The 17,957-nt window shown below is 45.9% G+C and overlaps 1 protein-coding gene across 6 annotated transcripts in view; it reads right to left on the bottom strand.

Annotated features, from left to right (window-relative positions):
- Window positions 1-17,247, bottom strand: part of auts2a (activator of transcription and developmental regulator AUTS2 a) — a 302,379-nt gene extending 285,132 nt beyond the window's left edge. For 4 of the 6 annotated variants that reach the window (XM_077020416.1, XM_077020421.1, XM_077020420.1 and 1 more), the window contains exons 1-2: window positions 17,076-17,246; window positions 13,887-14,565 (exon numbers count right to left, since the gene is read on the bottom strand). In XM_077020416.1, the coding sequence (XP_076876531.1) occupies window positions 13,887-14,159 (273 nt within the window). In that variant the 5' untranslated portion in view covers window positions 14,160-14,565; window positions 17,076-17,246. Of the gene's footprint in view, window positions 1-13,886; window positions 14,566-17,075 lie in introns of all 6 variants that reach the window. The other 2 variants (XM_077020418.1, XM_077020417.1) reach the window with 1 other exon arrangement.
- Between the last annotated feature and the right edge of the window lie 710 nt (window positions 17,248-17,957).

Here is a 17,957-nt window from a genome sequence, read left to right as displayed (position 1 = left end):
GTGTGGATTGTTAAGCACCCTTGGGCACTGAGAAAGGCACTATAGAAGTGGAACTTCACATCACACTCAGATCTTTGTCTGCTTCAGAACTGCTGGTGGATTTTCACAATAGTAATCACCAGTGGCGTTGCACGGGTTCACGGTGCTGCTGACCCAACTCCACTGCCTGGGCCATTTCTGACCCTTTAAAAGATTCCGTCTTTAATCGTGTCCACTAAATCATCCACCGTCATCACGGCAATATTTGGCAAAATATGCAGTGTAATTATGCATCGTGATTTTAGCAGTTTAACACCATCGCCCAGTGTCTCATTTTCCTGCATTCTGCTGTATACACTGGAGAATAGGTGCGTGATTTAGAGGAAGACCTTTAGTGGGAGCAATCAGGAGCCACTGTCATTCACAGCCACAGATGTCCACAGCTATGTGCACACGGACTGTGACTGCCACAGACTTGCAGTAAAGCTTCATACAGTGCACCATGAGCTCTGGTGTGTGTTTCTTCACCACTTGGGTTAGGGGATTAGGATTAGGGGGTTAGGGGATTAGGGTTAGGGGGTTAGGGGATTAGGGTTAGGGGGTTAGGGGATTAGGATTAGGGGGTTAGGGGATTAGGGGATTAGGGTTAGGGGGTTAGGGGATTAGGGGATTAGGGATATCGATGGCCAAATCAGCCGAGTGATTGTTTTGCTATGGTAATTTGCCCACCGCTGGTAGCTGCAACCACAAACTGCTGGCATACACGTTCTAGGTAGAGGTGCTACTGGATATTTCACAGCTGATCCAGGCACAGTAAACGTTCTAGGCAGAGGTACTACTGGATATTTCACAGCTGATCCAGGGACAGTAAACTTTTTTACTTTACTATATCAACACACATTTTTATTGTGATTTGTATAAATAAAGATAACATGTTTTGGATTTTATAGAACTGCCCATACATTATTAAAAGGGACAATTGTTATATAAATATGATAATTTTCACACACCTGGCAACACTCTTATCCAGATGATACAATGGACACCTTTCCTAGAGGAGTGAATAATGAGATATTATAATTTAAAAAACCCTGCATACCACAATAAGCATAACAAAAGTTACATTTATGATGGCACCAAAATAATTACCTTTGCATTTAACACCCATATAGACGCGTCCATAATGTAGCGTCAGCGTTTGGCGGGCTGGTGTTAACACCAACTTCACACACATTCACTTCACACACATCCACTTCACTGGATCCTGCATGGATTGCATCACATTTCTTCAGCTGTTTTGTCGCTGTGGGACATTTCAGGACAGTGGAGCGCACTGCCAGGAGACACAGTGTTTCTCTATTGGCATAAGTGTCAGAGATGTCACACTGGTTACGGACTGATTACATTTGCTGGAAAGAAATAGAGAGAGGTTGAGAAAGAGAAAGGGTGTGTGTGTGTGTGTGTGTGTGTGTGCGCGCACGTGAGTGAGTGAGTGGGTTATTTTTATCTCTGCAGCACACAACCTATTATACTAGGAATACTAATGTGCATAACAGTAGTAGTGCAAAAACTAGGGTTTATCAACAATACATTTACAGCATAAGAAAGGTCTTCATAAAAATCATATCTGTGTTTTCTCGATCTGTAGCTTGTTGCTTATTTTTGCGCAAGACATCAAAGGTTCCTCCACCTCAGCAGAGAGCTAGCGCACACCGTCCCACACTTCTCCTGGTTAGTTTTCCTAGAGCTGATCACCCTCAGCCTCCTTTAGGTCTTACGGTTTGGACACCATTGCAAAGCTCATCCAGCATCACGTCCTGGTAGGAGCTCTAGATCATCTGGTAGGAGCTCTAGGCCATCTGCTCCAGGACCATCTTTCACTGCATCTGTGGGTGCACTAATGCCGTCCAGGTAAGCAAGGCCTGATGTAAAAACCTGAGCAGACACCACCATGGCCGTTCTGTCTCGGAGTCTGTTTTATCGTTTTCTGCTCTTCTAGCTCCCCTCTCAACACCACTAGGTGGTCTCCTCACGTGAGAGTGTCCCCGTCACTAGACGTCTGGATGCTGCCTGTGCGATGCTGTCAGCACACGCGGGCTTTCACACGCGCTCTCTCCTCCCCGCTGCCCAAGCCGTCACCCCCTGCAGATAAGCACCTCATCACACTCCAGCTGAAACGCTCCCCCTGCTGGGCGCACGCTGCGATCGCAACGCCCGCCCCACGGCGCACCAGGGGAACGTCCGGAGGCACCGGTGTGTGCACTCGATTCAGCAGACAGCTGCAATGCAGTGGGTCACTGGTACGAGGGCCTACACTCACTGCACACCTCATTACCGACACACACCCTCGCACCGGACACGTCAGAGGTGCACGAGTCCAGACGTGGGTCCATCGGCTTCCATGAACATCCTCTAGCCCAGTCACCACGGGTTAGAGTTGCACTGCAACACCACTGCAGAACTTGCTGCATCTGAGAAGCTGACACTCTAGTGTGGATTGTTCAGCTGTAAGCGTGTCACACACTGAAGTAGTGTACAGAAAGTGTCACAGCTCATGGTGAATGAAGAGTGCTCAGCATCAGAGCAGCTGCTGAGAGTCTGCACGGCTTCAACAGAACACTTCTAACGAAGGGAGGAACGTGGTAGCCGTGGTGATTACTACATGTATTTGTAATTGATTTGTGCTTATATTTGGTACATGACATTTGCTAATATATTCATCTAAATCACAGTGAGGAGCGGTGACTGCCTGTGAGGCATTTCGTAAATCACACTAATGAATCACATGTGGCAATTTAAAGACTTGCTTAAATATTATCCACACTTCAATGCAGTGGACCAGAAGGTTGCATGTCAATACTTACCTACCTCACCATCACCTCAGAGGATATCACAGAGGATCACCTCAGAGGACATCATCATCACACAGGATCACCTCAGAGGACATCATCATCACACAGGATCACCTCAGAGGATATCACACAGGATCACCTCAGAGGACATCATCATCACACAGGATCACCTCAGAGGACATCATCATCACACAGGATCACCTCAGAGGATATCACACAGGATCACCTCAGAGGACATCATCATCACACAGGATCACCTCAGAGGACATCATCATCACACAGGATCACCTCAGAGGATAAGATTGTCACAGAAGACATGACAAGATCACAGAGGACAGGACCCATGAGTCTTCTGGACACCATGCATGATCAACACTCCGAATGCACAGATGGAATTTTTACTTCTCTACACTAAGAGTGGCATCTGTATGTACTTTATGTACAACAGAAGTTCCAGAACGGAGGTGTTTGCAGTGGAACTCCCTGCTTCTGAATGGGTCTTCTGGACATTGTGTAGGCATCTGTAAGCTTCTTGGCTCTTCACACAGTGGCTAAGTAGAGAAAACCCAAACTCCCTTTCTTCCGTGTAACAGGCATGCAGATGTCTTCAAGGACAAAGTGGTCATTCCAAAAGCTTTAGATACGACTGCATGTTTACACACCACATACACCGAAAAAAGAAATAACAGAAATGTCAATATGAGCATGTCTCAGGTGGGAGCCCTGGGCCGGCACTGTGTTTTCCTCAAGTAAAGTCATTCTTAGTCAATGCACACTTTTCCATAGCCTGTAAAATACTATTCAGAGAGCACAAGAAAGCATCTCTTCAATGTCCTCTGCGTCTTGTTAAGCTGTCTCCCATGGTTCACAGGATTAAAGGTTCAGACTGTAAAAAAGTCACCAGTCAAAAGAAAATGATATACACACTGACACACACACACTCTTCACCGTCATGTTTGCCAGAGCAGGCTTGCTGTCAGTAGTTGCACACACACTGTCCACACCTCTCAGAGCAGAGCTGCAGGAACCTGAGCGTTCACCATCCCAGTTCCTGCAGGAGCTCATTTGCTGTCTGGATGAGAATGCACCGTGGAAACAACCTCCAGAGCTCCCTCCTCCCACACACACACACACACACACACACACACACACACACACACACACACACACACACACACACACACCTGCCGTCAATCTATCCGTCTCTCAGCAGGTTCATCGCCATCTCCGCCCGCACAGCAAACGCGAGCCGTCACAATCACCGTCAACGATGTTTAGTGCCATTTACGTCCGCGGTGTGCCATTCACACGCAGCAGCGATAAACTTGGTGCCTTGAGCAGTCAAGACGTGTCGGATCGGTACATGACTCACACTTCAAGCTCCCATCAGCCCTGTGTGGCGTACGCCTCCGAGAGCCGCGCGGGTCTGCAGCACATGACCTGAAAGGAGCAGGCTGCTTTTGTTTGGTCAGGGCGCGGGGCAGGTCGTGACCTCCACTTGACCTCCCGTCACAGATGTGCCCCCGGAGCCCGAGTCAAGCAGGAGAGGAGAATGGAGGACCCGCTCAATGGACACACACCGCCGCCCGCCGCCAGGCAACCAGAGGAGACAGACGGAGAGGCAGAGAGCAGGAGAGAGGGGGGGATGGGCAGAGGAGACATGCGGAGAAACAAATGAGACGAGGATGCTGCCAGTTTGATGGGTGAACAGTGAACTAAACGCCCCCCCCTCTGGAATGGAAGGAACCGCTGCGACGACAAGCACAGAAATGAATAGAAACACTGAAACGTATCCAGCCTCAAATGCTTTGGAGAGATGTAGGCGCACAGTTCATAAATATGTCAAGACAAAGAACTTAGACCACTAGTTCGTCTAGCATGTGGAACTTTCGCATGTGGAACTCTGATCTCGGCTCAGGCTCCATCATGCTTGAGGTTTAAACTACTATATAGGGAAGCATCCAGTGGCATCTTTGACTTAAAGCACCAAACGTGTAACATCATGGATGATGTCATTATATCAACACTAAATGTGCCTGAACGCAGCAGATTTGAATAAGGAGAAAAAAAATCTGGTTCATTTCCAACGACAAAATTAATGTAAGAAGGTCCAAGACATAAAAAAATAGCATTCAAATGACACTCGTTCGGTATCATGGGACCAAATGTGTTGTGAGAAAACCCTCCGCACTCCATTATACCACCAACAGTCAGAAGTATTCTTCCTAGTCCCACTGGCTCCAGGGATCCACGGCAGTTTAAGCCAAATCACGACCCTACCATCTGCATGTCGTAGCAGAAATTAAGACCCATCAGACCAGACAACTCCCCTCACCCCCAATCTTCAGCTGCCCTCACACTACTGGCGTTGGCTATCAGGGCACGTGATGTGGTCTTCTCCTGCAGTTCACTCCAGAGACGTCCTCCACAAACACACTTCCAGATTTCCCATCTCATCCTCATGTAGCGCACCGTTAGCTAGCACAGACCCATCTCATCCTCATGTAGTGCACCGTTAGCTAGCACAGACCCATCTCATCCTCATGTAATGCACCGTTAGCTAGCACAGACCCATCTCATCCTCATGTAGTGCACCGTTAGCTAGTACAGACCCATCTCATCCTCATGTAGTGCACCGTTAGCTAGTACAGACCCATTTCATCCTCATATAGCGCACCGTTAGCTAACACAGACCCATCTCATCCTCATGTAGCGCACCGTTAGCTAGCACAGACCCATCTCATCCTCATGTAGTGCACCGTTAGCTAGCACAGACCCATCTCATCCTCATGTAGTGCACCGTTAGCTAGCACAGACCCATTTCATCCTCATATAGCGCACCGTTAGCTAACACAGACCCATTTCATCCTCATATAGCGCACCGTTAGCTAACACAGACCCATCTCATCCTCATGTAGCGCACCGTTAGCTAACACAGACCCATCTCATCCTCATGTAGCGCACCGTTAGCTAACACAGACCCATCTCATCCTCATGTAGTGCACCGTTAGCTAGCACAGACCCATCTCATCCTCATGTAGCACACCGTTAGCTAGCACAGACATCTATTACACAAACAATGGTGGCCAAAAGCCAAAGAGAAGTAAAGCCTGGCTTAATAACAAGGACAACAACAAGGACAATAACAACAACAACAACCCAAGGCCGCCATGCCGACTGCATGTCCTACTCCACCTGTTTCTCTGCTCTGTGGATAAAACACAGGATTTCTTTGTGTTTACAGATTATTATTTTTATATATAGTGTCCACTATTGAGTACCCTCATTTACACACACATACACAAACGGCATCAATGATTTTTGACAAACGATTTTTGACACAAGTGATTGTTTCTATATTAAACCAATATTAGTGACTGAACAAATCACATCACATAAGCATAATGTTTAAAATATGTGAGTAGGACATATCAAAAGCCATCAGGATGTCATGCCAAGAAATACACTGAATTTAATATGCTCCTCTCTAATCCAAGAACAGCCCCATCTGGCAATCTGGAACCAATTCCTCTAAAACACACACACACACACACACACACACACACACACACACACACACACACACACACACACACACACACACACACACACACACACACACACACACACACACACACACACACACACACACACACACACTCCAGTGTCACCAAGTCCTACTTTGGTTTAAAGCATATAGCTCCAAGCTAGCTCGAAAATGCTGCTACTTTCTGTTAGAAGACACATTCTCTCATTGTGTTCACACTCAGAAACTAAGCAGAATAGCGTAGCAGACATAATCCATGCTTCCACAGCCAAGAGTCTGCTTTTTAGGGAAGAGGAACGATTAGCCGCTGGAACAGAAAGGAAGATCGCGCTGGAGTCCTTCCACTGGAGGACACGTTTCCACACAGCTGGATCAGACCTTACAGCAAACGAAGACTGAAGAGGAAAACTCCTCTTTCTTCCTAAAGTATCTAAAGTACATTCAAAGACCAGCTATAGTAATAATAAAGCATTCTTAATAAAACGTGGCCACTATTGCATGGCCACTATTAAAACCCTAAGCGCATTGGCCAAGCTTAGTTGTGTGTAAAAGTAACCCTAACTGCTTTGAAAGTGTTTGATATTTTGAAGATCTGTGTCTAACTTTTCTGCCCAGTGATGGCAAATCCTCTCTCCCAACATTCCAATGGAGGTTGACAATACTATGCTGACCTGTGTCCAAGTCAACAGAAACGCACAAGACAGCACTTGATATACAGCACTTGACACTAATGATAAGGTCACAGAATAAGACTACCATGCCAAAACCCTTCTGCTCAACTCATGTAAGGCCATTTGAGCAGCTCCATCTTAAGACAGCAGTGGCAGTTACACTCTGGTGGAGTGTGTAAGTGAGGGTTGTGTGGTGGGGTGTGTAAGTGAGGGTTGTGTGGTGGGGTGTGTGAGAGTTGTGTGGTGGGGTGTGTGAGGGTTGTGTGGTGGGATGTGTGAGGGTTGTGAGGTGGTTCTCTTTTGTACAAACTGCTCATTTTAGCTCATTTTTAGCATTTTAGAATTTCAGCCCTTCTAATGTGAGTGTTTTTCACACCTTTACAGAACTGTCCAGGGTGTTCAGTGGGCAATGAAAGAGCTTCAGAAAACACAGCCTCTGTGCCTGCACTTTAAACATGACAGAGCAGGCGTTTACCTACAACAGATGGCGCTTCAACGTTCTGATTAAAAGGTGAATTTCTAAAGTGTATTTTCATGTAATACCAGTAAATGCAGCTTGATCTCATGAATAGAAGCCTTGATTCAGTTGAACTGAATGAATCCTTCAGAGATGAGTGCTCTTGGGAAATGAAGTGTGGCTAGTGTAAAGCAAGCATACCGTTCTGCATATTCTTTATGATCATGCAAACAACTCTGTTCCCCGCCAGCACAGAGGAACAATCCCACAGGCACAGGGAACTGTGTGGGCACTCACTCAGTGTAAAGGCAATTACAGAGAGGGAGGGATGGGGAAAGAGAGAGAGAGAGAGAGAATGTCCGAGTGAGGAAGATGGAGGGTGGTGGAAGAGAGAGAAAGAGAGCACAAGACAGTCTGAGAATGAGGGGGGGAGAGAGAGAGCAAGAGAGGGAGATTTTCTAAGTAGCATTCCCTCCGAGAGCGCTGTTCTTTGGGGACAGCGTTTTTAAATCAGCCTTGGCAAACATCCGCTTCATTCTTCTCCTCCCTGCTTGCTCGGATCTGTGTGAGCGAAGACAGATAATGAAAAGGGATTGCAGCCGCCGAGATGCTGACACTCAGACCTGCCAGATATATTATTATAAACCTACTTAGGCAAGCCAATTAGATTTGAATAAAAATGTAATTCGCCCGAGCGCTAATGCAGTGGTTAAGTTGGGCCTTTATATCTTTTCTCTGTAGCACTTCGCATTAACCAGGAGTGTCGAGCGGGCTTAAATTTTACAAGCCGTCCGGCCACTAAAGCATTAATGCCAGCCGCTCCGGAGTGGAACGGGGACAGAGACGGCTGGGCGGACAGTTCCTACCCCCCACCAGCAAAACGAGGGAACTGTGTCTTTTCCTATAAAGGCTGTGAAGTGTCGGTGGGTGTTCAGCATAGAAGACCACAGCCACCGTCAGAGGACTCCAGGCATAGCTGGACGATCCAGAGCAGATGCATAACCCACTAAGACAATGAAGGTCTCTCAGAGCAAGTGTATGGGTCACTTTTTTGTTGTGGAGGATGTTGTGCATTTAACTGAGATGCTGAATGACTGAGGCATTACATCATTTCACATTTTCCATCATCGACTCCTAGAATACGGCTGTTGGTTCTAGAGTACGGTTATTAACATCCCAAAATTCAATGTTGGACAATGAGTGATATCACTCGTGGTATTAGTGTTTGAGGGGGTGCATGTTTGAACCTGGACTTATTCTGGGCTGATTTGCCAGTCCAGAGAACACAGCAGTATTTGCCAGCAATCCTTCCCGTCTCTGACTCAGAAACATAGAAATGACTGAGAGATGACCAGAGTAAACAGGTGTGAGAGATGACCAGAGTAAACAGGTGTGGAACCTTTCCAGCCATCAGGAGTTTACACCTCAGGAGATCACCTCCAAGTTTACGAACACACAGCAGGGCGGGTGCAGTGGCTACGGCCTTGTTGTACATCGTACAACATTATGACACTATGAATCACAGCTCGCTGTTGCTTGGGGCCAAAACTGGGCCTTCCAGCTGGGACTTTTCCCAACGGTCAGTACAGAGTCCAGAGTAAAGCAACGCTGGTGTTACAAACAGGCATTTCCACGGACGACGGATGTACACTATAGGTCCTTCTCGAGCAGACCAAGCTCTCGGAAGAGCTTAAAGCCCAAACGTTCTCTTTTGCTTGTCTAGTGCAGTTACGATACCTGAAACACACCCCCACCTGTGAGCGTTTGGCCTTAATGCTGTAATGAGCAGGGAGCAGGCAGGGAGCACTGAAATGTCTTCAGGAACATATAAAGGTATCGGCCAATCAGGAAGCAGATGCTGGTGGAGTTTGTGAGCTTTGATGGAAGACTCCCACACAAACACTGCTCTACCATCGGGTCATTAAGGAGATCTTGAGACAGCATTTCAACACAAAAGCAAATATTTACATGTTCACTGTTTCTGCAACACTGCATAATGCCCCAGCTGCTGCTGTTAGATGTGAACGTGTGTGTATTTTGTCACCTGGTTGAGGACAAAAAGGCTATGAATTAAACACAATCTGTGTGTGTGTGTGTGTGTGTGTGTGTGTATGCGCGCGCGTTTGTTCCATGTCACTTAAATATCACAGGGGCACGCTAACATGTGGAACTGTCACACAGACACTGTTGCCTGTGGTGAATTCAAGCTGTCTAATTAGCCTCAAGTAAGGACACTTAACCTAATCGGCGAAGCCTGCAATACGTTACTGTCACACTTCATAGGCCATTAGTACTCACTGTCCTGTACGAAGGGTGCTACCACACAAAAAGTGCCCCCTCGATGGGCAGGGTCAAGAGGAGTGCCACGCCCACATCTGGGAGCAGTCCGGGTGTGCAGACCAGCCCTGTAATAGACTAAGGAAAGCATTGCATAGCAGATTTAGGCAGCCACGAGAGCTGATGACCTTGGGAGCCACTTAACTCCAAACGGCCGAGGTAAAGATGGAGAAGGACTATTTTTTTCCTATCCAAATTATATCCAATATCTGTATTTTACCAGCCTATTTTCATAGCCCGTCATTTAAATACCTGTTTGAAATGTCCGATTGTAAAATGTACAATAACTAAATATTGTGAATATTCAGCAGAAAAAAAATGTAAGGAAAAAAAAAATGCTAATATCTAATATTTGCGACCTGACCACAGTCTGCACAGACCTGCTGAGAATGAGCAGAGTGCTTTGAGAAGCAGTGCAGACACGCGGCATATGGGCGAGTGACAGAACGTCTGCGCTGATGCCAGTCTGCTCTCGCTCTACATCTCATTACTGCGTATCATATATCACTTTATGACAGATAAAAAAAAATATTACACCTAAATGTAAAGCTGCCATTACTGCCAGAAGATAATATATAACTGCAATTGAACAAAAGGGGGAAATTTAATCAAAGAGGTTTTATAAAAAATAAAACCTTGGTGTTTTTCACACTGTTCACCTGGCAAGGAGCCAATGGGAGCAGGGAGCAGCATCATGAGTGAACTCCCGAGGGGATCTTTATTGCCAGAGGCCGACTTTCACATGGCTCATGCGTGCTCACCCCCCCCCCCCCCCCGGCGTCCGAAGCCCGTGTCTTTCCACGCGTTATGGCGACATCCTTTGTGCGGGTTTTTTAATGGGCCAGCAGCAGCATGGCAGTAGATTCAGTCGCACAATATTCGCAACAAGCGTGTGGTGGATTCTCCCGCCCTCATAACGCCTCTCGGAGGCTTGGTGTCCATCTTGCGCTGCTGTCTTTCACATGTCTGGAAGACGGCAGCGAGACTACCAGGGCGAAGAAAACCTCTAGTCTCTCTATCACAACTCTGTCAGGAAATCACTTCTTTCACACGTACAAAGAAATCACTAATGACAATTAACTGCACAGAAATGGCGTAACGCAAGTTGTGATGTTCAATAACACAAAATACTTTCAAACGGAACTTCATCGGTGAGATACAGACTTGGCGAGACACAGACTCTTCTGTCATATCCTCCCAACAGACATTTCCTTTATCAAGATCTCCTCTAGAAATCAAACGCTGTGGTGTGGGCAGTAATGGATGGTGTCACGGACGAACGAACAGAAATCATTCGTTCAGTTTGGTCGTTCTCTGGTTTTACACACACTGATACCAAAGATATGCGTGCTTGGACGAGGGCCAACATGTCCTGTGAGCATGACCTCATTTCCTCTCTGAAACACCTGTCTTCAATGTCTTCTCCACTTGTCTTTTCACCTCCCTCTGAAGTAATCGCCTGATCTTGAACACCAGATTAACTGAAGAATTACTGCTTGTCTGCACTGTGAATAACACGGCGTTATACACGAACAAACGGCAAAAAGTAGGAAAAGCCGTCGCCTAGGGAACCGAATACGTGGAAAGTTCCAGAACGCTGTGACTGTGTAGTCTAACTCGGCATGTAAGCCGAGCTCTGAGCAAGGAGTGCACAGGGGGTGGTGAGACGGCGATAGGGAAACGCTACAAGAGGACAGCGCGGCTCTGTTCTGCACAGGGGCCAGAGGGCGTGACGGTCAGGGGCCCGCGGAGCAGGACAGTCCCAGCCACAGCATCAGCTCTCCCAGCCGCAGGAAGGCGGGACCTCTGCCCTCCGCCTCCTCCGTTCCAAACCCGCTGCTCCTCGCTGAGCACATGTAATAGAGCCGCTCCTCCATTAACCGGGCCGACCAACAGCACCTCTCCGGCCGCGCTGCTCACGGGCGAGCGGCCCGATTGTAATGCGGAGAGCAGGAACACATTTTCCAATTCCAAGACAACCACTCAGCAACTGCCTGGGAAATTCCTCCTCAAATTGAAACCATAGAGGGTTAGAGGAAAAAAGGAAGAAAAAGACTCCAGGAGAAGGAAGGAAACACAGGCCGAGACAGCGCGAGACATAACCTGAGACACAGAGGAGAATGAGCATAAACATGCCACATGACACAACATTTACATAAACATTTTATTATACAACGTGAATGTGTTTATATCAATATGCAGGAATTACATATGTAAAACCTACACAAATTAATACACACACACACACTTTCCCAAGATCAAGAAACACCACAAAGTGCTCTGATAAGTCAGACCATCGCTGCAAAGAACGTCAGATAAACAACCCAAAACCTACAGCTTGTGAAAAGCCATCATGTTGTAAATGAAAACTGTCCAGGTTGCGTCTTTTGCAGAAAAATGGTAAAAGCTTTTAATTTGATTACTATGAAGCGGCTTGTAATAAATCTTGTAGGCAGTCACAGGCAAGCACTTTGGGTGAAACACTGCCAAAATGGAAGCACAATATCACTTTATGAAATACTGTCAATATGAACTAAAATGTCAATATGAAATAATGAAATAGCTAGCAATCAAACAAACAATGAGATGATGATGCATTGGGAAAAGTTATTTTTATTTTTTTTATTTGATGGTCAAACCGCTGGCTGCACTGGTGTACAGGCACAGCTGAGCACAACCCAGTGCAGGCAGTGGGACCATTAGCCAAAGCATGCTGGTGTGGGTACTACATGTCCTCCTGACTGGACCGCGTCCACGGTTCCCCAGAGAATGCACACTACTCCAGGCAAGGAGTGTGTAGCGTGAAATACCATGACAGACTGGGGAGATGGAGACAGAGATGAAGATGGCAGAGATACACACAACCTCACACACGTCCAGAGAATTTAGCCAGACTCTGGCCATTTTCATTCAACTTGTGTAAAAACAAAAGAAAATCATATTTGTCCAAAACCAGAGACCTGACAGTTTCAACCAAAGGTGACACGATCTCCAGGGAGCGCACAGTACAGGTGGACCTGTAAGTGGATAAGCAGGGGGGGAGGAAGATAGTGTGACATACCACAGCCCAGAGGCGAGACCCCCCCCCCCACCACCACCTTCTGCCCCAACACCAGCACAGCAATTGAAGCCTTAACTGCCCCCTGCAAACAATGGTTTCCTCACGTACAGACGCAGGAATATGGGCTCCACGTCTTCGGTGTGGAGTGTGTCACAGATCTGGACTGAGGAAACTAAAGCTAATGTAAAACACTTCTGAGGGTCACCAGCTGAAACGCAGGATAAATTCCAACATGTTCTGCTTAATAACAAAAGACAGGATTTTACATTAACACTTTCAAACTTGAAATGGTGATGCATTTAGGACTACTTAGCAACTTCAGTGCTAGACCAATGTAGCTCTAAACACTGAATATTAACATTCATTATCCTGTTCTTTATAGTAGCCATAAAACTTGATTCTAATATAACCTGATAAATGTAATATGAACAACTGATGTGGTTAATGAAGCATTTTGTCACAACATATAAAAACAAATATCAAAGTAATGAATAGACCTTCTAATTCAAGGCAATATAGAACTCATTATTTTGCAGGGAATGGTGTACTATGATATGTAAAATCTAAATCTCTGAAGCTTTTATAAATTATGTATCTTGAACAAAATGACTTACTGGAAATATTCAGCATGCCACTTATAACATGTATAACTTATAATCTTATTAGTTTGTTTCAACTCACAGCCTTTCCTTCAGACTCAAGAGTCAAGACATTACCTGAAATCAGCACACCAGACATAGTGTAGCACATTGCTTAAAGCCACCTCTGCTGGAATTACGCACACATGCACAAACGCAGAAGCAGCCAAAAACGCATCACTGAGCTTAGAAAAGGGGGCAGGTTAACAAACAATAGCAGCTCCTTTACTACACCGCCGGCAGGGCACACAGAACCTGAGCGCAGAGCAACGCGTGTGAGAGGCAGCACTGACAAAACAGGCAGAGTGCTGCCCTGTTGAGACACTACAGCGTTAAGCACCTACCTCAAGAGCTTCCAGGGTCATAAATCCCGCTATAGAGAATCCATCGATGATGTCCTCTTCAGCGGAGGGAGACTCCTTCTTCTTCCTCCTTGGCGGCCTGGGTCGCGAGGACGAGGAGGGATTGGTGCTGTGTTCCCGCTCGGAATCCGAGGAGAATCGGAGCACAGAGTCCCGGACATGGTTATTCCTGATCCCGTTAGACCTCCTCTCACGGTCACGCTCTGACCGAGACTTCCGCTTTTTCCGGATGCCACTGCTCCGTGGGCCGTCCATTTCCCAGCAGACACGGCGGGCCACGCTGCGTCCTGCTCAGAGGCGTGACTACGCTCCCACTGAATAACACTCCAACTCCCACAATCACCCACCAGCAACTGTACTGCTACACTCAATATCAGTCCTCCAGTAAAACTGGTGAGAACATCCACGTCGCAAGATCTGCAGATTCAGCAAGGGGATCCGTCACAGATGATTCGCACCAGGCTCGAAACTGATATATCCACAATGAAATAAATCCAAAATCCAACCCTGCCGGGTGTAGTCCAGTATCCACAGAATCAGTCCAGCACTCACACTGTGCCAACAGGCAGGTCAGTTGTTTTCTGCCATTGAGATTTTACTGTAATATACCTTAACATGGCTGGTGTGACAGACCCCACAGGTAGGCCACCACCTGCCCCTCCTGAAAAACAAGAGAAAAAACATATAGATTTGCAACAGGATCACGTTTCCTGATCACAGTTTTTCCTGATTTTGTGAGTTAAATCATGCAAAATAAAAAAAAAAATACAGCAGTCTCTCACATTATTAGATCAGATAAAGTCTAATACTAGACTAAAGATTGTCATTGCCAATGTCACACTAGCAGTGTGATTTAGTCCAATGCCAGATTTCAGCCATGTCTGGACAGATTAGGATTGTACAGTCGCTTCAGAGAACACTATGCACTTTGTGAAAGAGATCACCATTAACCATACCTCCTCTATTACACCTACGCTTAAGGAGGAATTTTATGCTCAAACCACACATAATTAAACAACAGAGAACAGTCCACTGGAAACAAGTGAAGGTTGATGGTGTGTAAAACAGCTGAGCTGTTGGGAGTCCCATCATTAGTACATAGTGCACCAAGCTTATCCAAAGACATATGGTAGCACACCGCCACGACTGTGGAGTTCACCACGCATAAATCTACTGTTACACTGATTTACATCAGGTCTTCATGCCTTCTCGTACATTCTGCTATTGAAAACACCACTAACGCTTTATAAATGGCGTAATTTGTAACTCTCGCTTATTGGACTGCGTCACGTTGGCTATATGACGTATTTGTCAAGCAGACGCGTCTGTTAACGGTGTACTTATGACATCATTTCCGCCTCAGAGCCACTGGCCTTAGGAAAACTATTCACGTCGAAATAATGATGTACAGCAGGGTTGTGTGCACATGAGCAGTCCCAGTTGCTGACAGTACCTCGCCAAACACAATCTTTGCCATAACTTGCACGTGAGTGCGGTCGCCTAATGCAAGAGGCGTTCATACAAATGTTCGGATCAGACGTCCGCTTGAATAGAACTTAACGCAGCCCAGAATGCACGGTACCAGGTCGTGTTTTTGATTCTGAGGGGCGATGCCAGGCAAACGTAACTCATAACTGTGCAATCTCCCTCGTTTTGTTTTTTCTATCCCATTTCATGTAAAAATATCTGTATTTATGTGACCGCACGAACCTTACATGACAGCGTATACACGAGTGAACAATTTAACTGCTCTTAAATCCTCTCCCAGTGTTGTGGTGATGTTTTCATTTCTTGACCCCTTGCACCCCAGCACTGCAGGATTTGAGACCCGTTATCAGTCTTTTAAATCGCATTGCCCTTTGACCTCCTTATGGCCACCGCGTATCATTTTTTCTTAACTGCTCAGATTAGCTCAGACAGAGCATTGTTGGTTGTGTAGCTTGTAGTAATTGTTATTGCAATATTGGCCTTTGCAATAGTGATACTGCAGCAATATGCAAATTAACCCTGTAATAAATCACTTTTTAGTGTGCAGTCAGAGTCATAACCAATCTTTCCAGATGAGTGTTCTGTGGGCGTTTTGATGAATCACGGGATCCACGTGTTCCCACAAAAATAAAAAAATTTTGTTGAAAATAATGCAGGCCATTTCTTAACCCATGCGACATCAAGCGTTTAGCGGTGTGCTGAAGAAAGCATACTGCAATTACGATCCACAGCGAAGTCATTCTCACGGGCCTACGATCCGTTTGGGCCCACAAAGTGCAAAATGTTCTACAGGCACTGCACACAACAATGTGCTGGAATTAACTACATCTGCCTGATCTTGCGGTAATTTCTCTGCACATCCTCAAATTTCCTTATATTATATCAAAACCGCACAGGCAAATGTCAGTCAATGAATAAACCCAAAGATGAAGACTGGGAGAGAATTATACATCTATAATGTAATCAATCCACAGGCTACTTTTATGGGTAGAAGCTTGTGTCACTCCAAATTTCATCACCCATCCACCCCCACCCACCCCACGGAATCCCAGTAAGGGCTCCACACCTCACGAGAACACCTTCTCAAGCACCCACGATCCTGAAGCTATGACATCATAGCCTATGGACCATCTAGCACAACTTCACGAGGTGACGAGACTGGAGTTGTGCTGCGTGCTGTAGACACCCAAACCTTCATCTACTTCCAAAATTCAACACTGACAAACATTTAGCAAGTAAAAAAAAAGGTCGCACATCAGCCGTGTTCTCTGGAGATCTGCCTTACTGGATCAGATATACATCTCAGGAACATTTCAACAAGAACACTCAATAGTCCTGACTGATTAACAACATGTATATTTTCCACCCTTTACTGTCCAAACCCGTTTTCGGTCACATGCATCTTTAACCTGATGAGTAATGTCATGCATGCAAAATAGCTTTGACAAAATCGTTTAAAACCCATTTACCCCACTCCCCCCCCCCCCACCTCCGTTGGATATCATGCTCTCGCGCTGGCTTCCAACACTCCTTTTTGTCTGTGTCTCCGTCAGTAAATCTCACGCGCCGCGTCCAGTCCAGCCCACAACAGCACAGCCTCCTTCCCCGCTTTCTATCCACAAACACACAAAGCCAGCCTTTTCACCCTGCAAGACACGTCATGCAAAACCAAGAAATGCAAACCCTTGTAAGTGGAGGACCGTCCGGGTGAGCCGTCGACATTCGCAAATCACTGTTCAGCAACACTGAAAACAAAAGGGAAAAATTTTCAACAAACAAATAATTTCTGCAAGAAGCCAACGCCGCTCTTCTCCCCAGTCCGTGCTAGTGGATCCCGGAGCGGGGACCGGGCGCATTGATACAGCACTGCCGCAGTGCCGCTTTACAGGCTATGCGCTTCCTGAGCACAAATAGTGCTGCACTTGAAATCCAATCCAGATATCTCAAATGTTTCCCTTCTTGTCGAGTATACGGTCCGGTGTATTCAGGAACATAGCTGAATTTATTCCACGAAAGATTACCTTGACAATAACCAGCCAAAATTATTAAATGGGTTAAAATGTATAGTTTGTTTGTTTGTTTGTCAGTTATAGTGAAACGTCAACGTTTTTATGTCTTCACTACATCTTGACGTCTGCCACATAGATGGTGTTAATGCACTTCTAGGAGTTCGTTCTGTTGCAGCCAAACCTCTCACATTTATAGATTTTTAATAAAGGCAAACCATTTCAGTACTTAAGCTTAATGGTGTCACTAAGCCAACTGGCTGCATTTCAGTAATCAGAAATGGAGTCTGTGTGGATCAACCATAAACAGCCCTTTACATTCCCATTTGGTCAACCTTTGGTCAACACTTTGTCCATTCCTATATTTACAATACACTATACAGAATATATAATTCTCTGTGTGCAATATATATATATATATATATATATATATATATATATACACACACACACACACACACACACACACACACATATATATATATGCACTGTTATTGTTTCCCTTGTAATTCTATCTATATGTATATAGGTAATGCAGACAGGTTTTCTGTCTAGGCAG

This window comes from Brachyhypopomus gauderio, chromosome 10 (assembly GCF_052324685.1).
Source record: "Brachyhypopomus gauderio isolate BG-103 chromosome 10, BGAUD_0.2, whole genome shotgun sequence".
Lineage (NCBI taxonomy): Eukaryota > Metazoa > Chordata > Actinopteri > Gymnotiformes > Hypopomidae > Brachyhypopomus > Brachyhypopomus gauderio.
The sequence above is the reverse complement of the archived record's forward strand: the minus strand, read 5'-3'. Positions and strand labels throughout refer to the sequence as shown.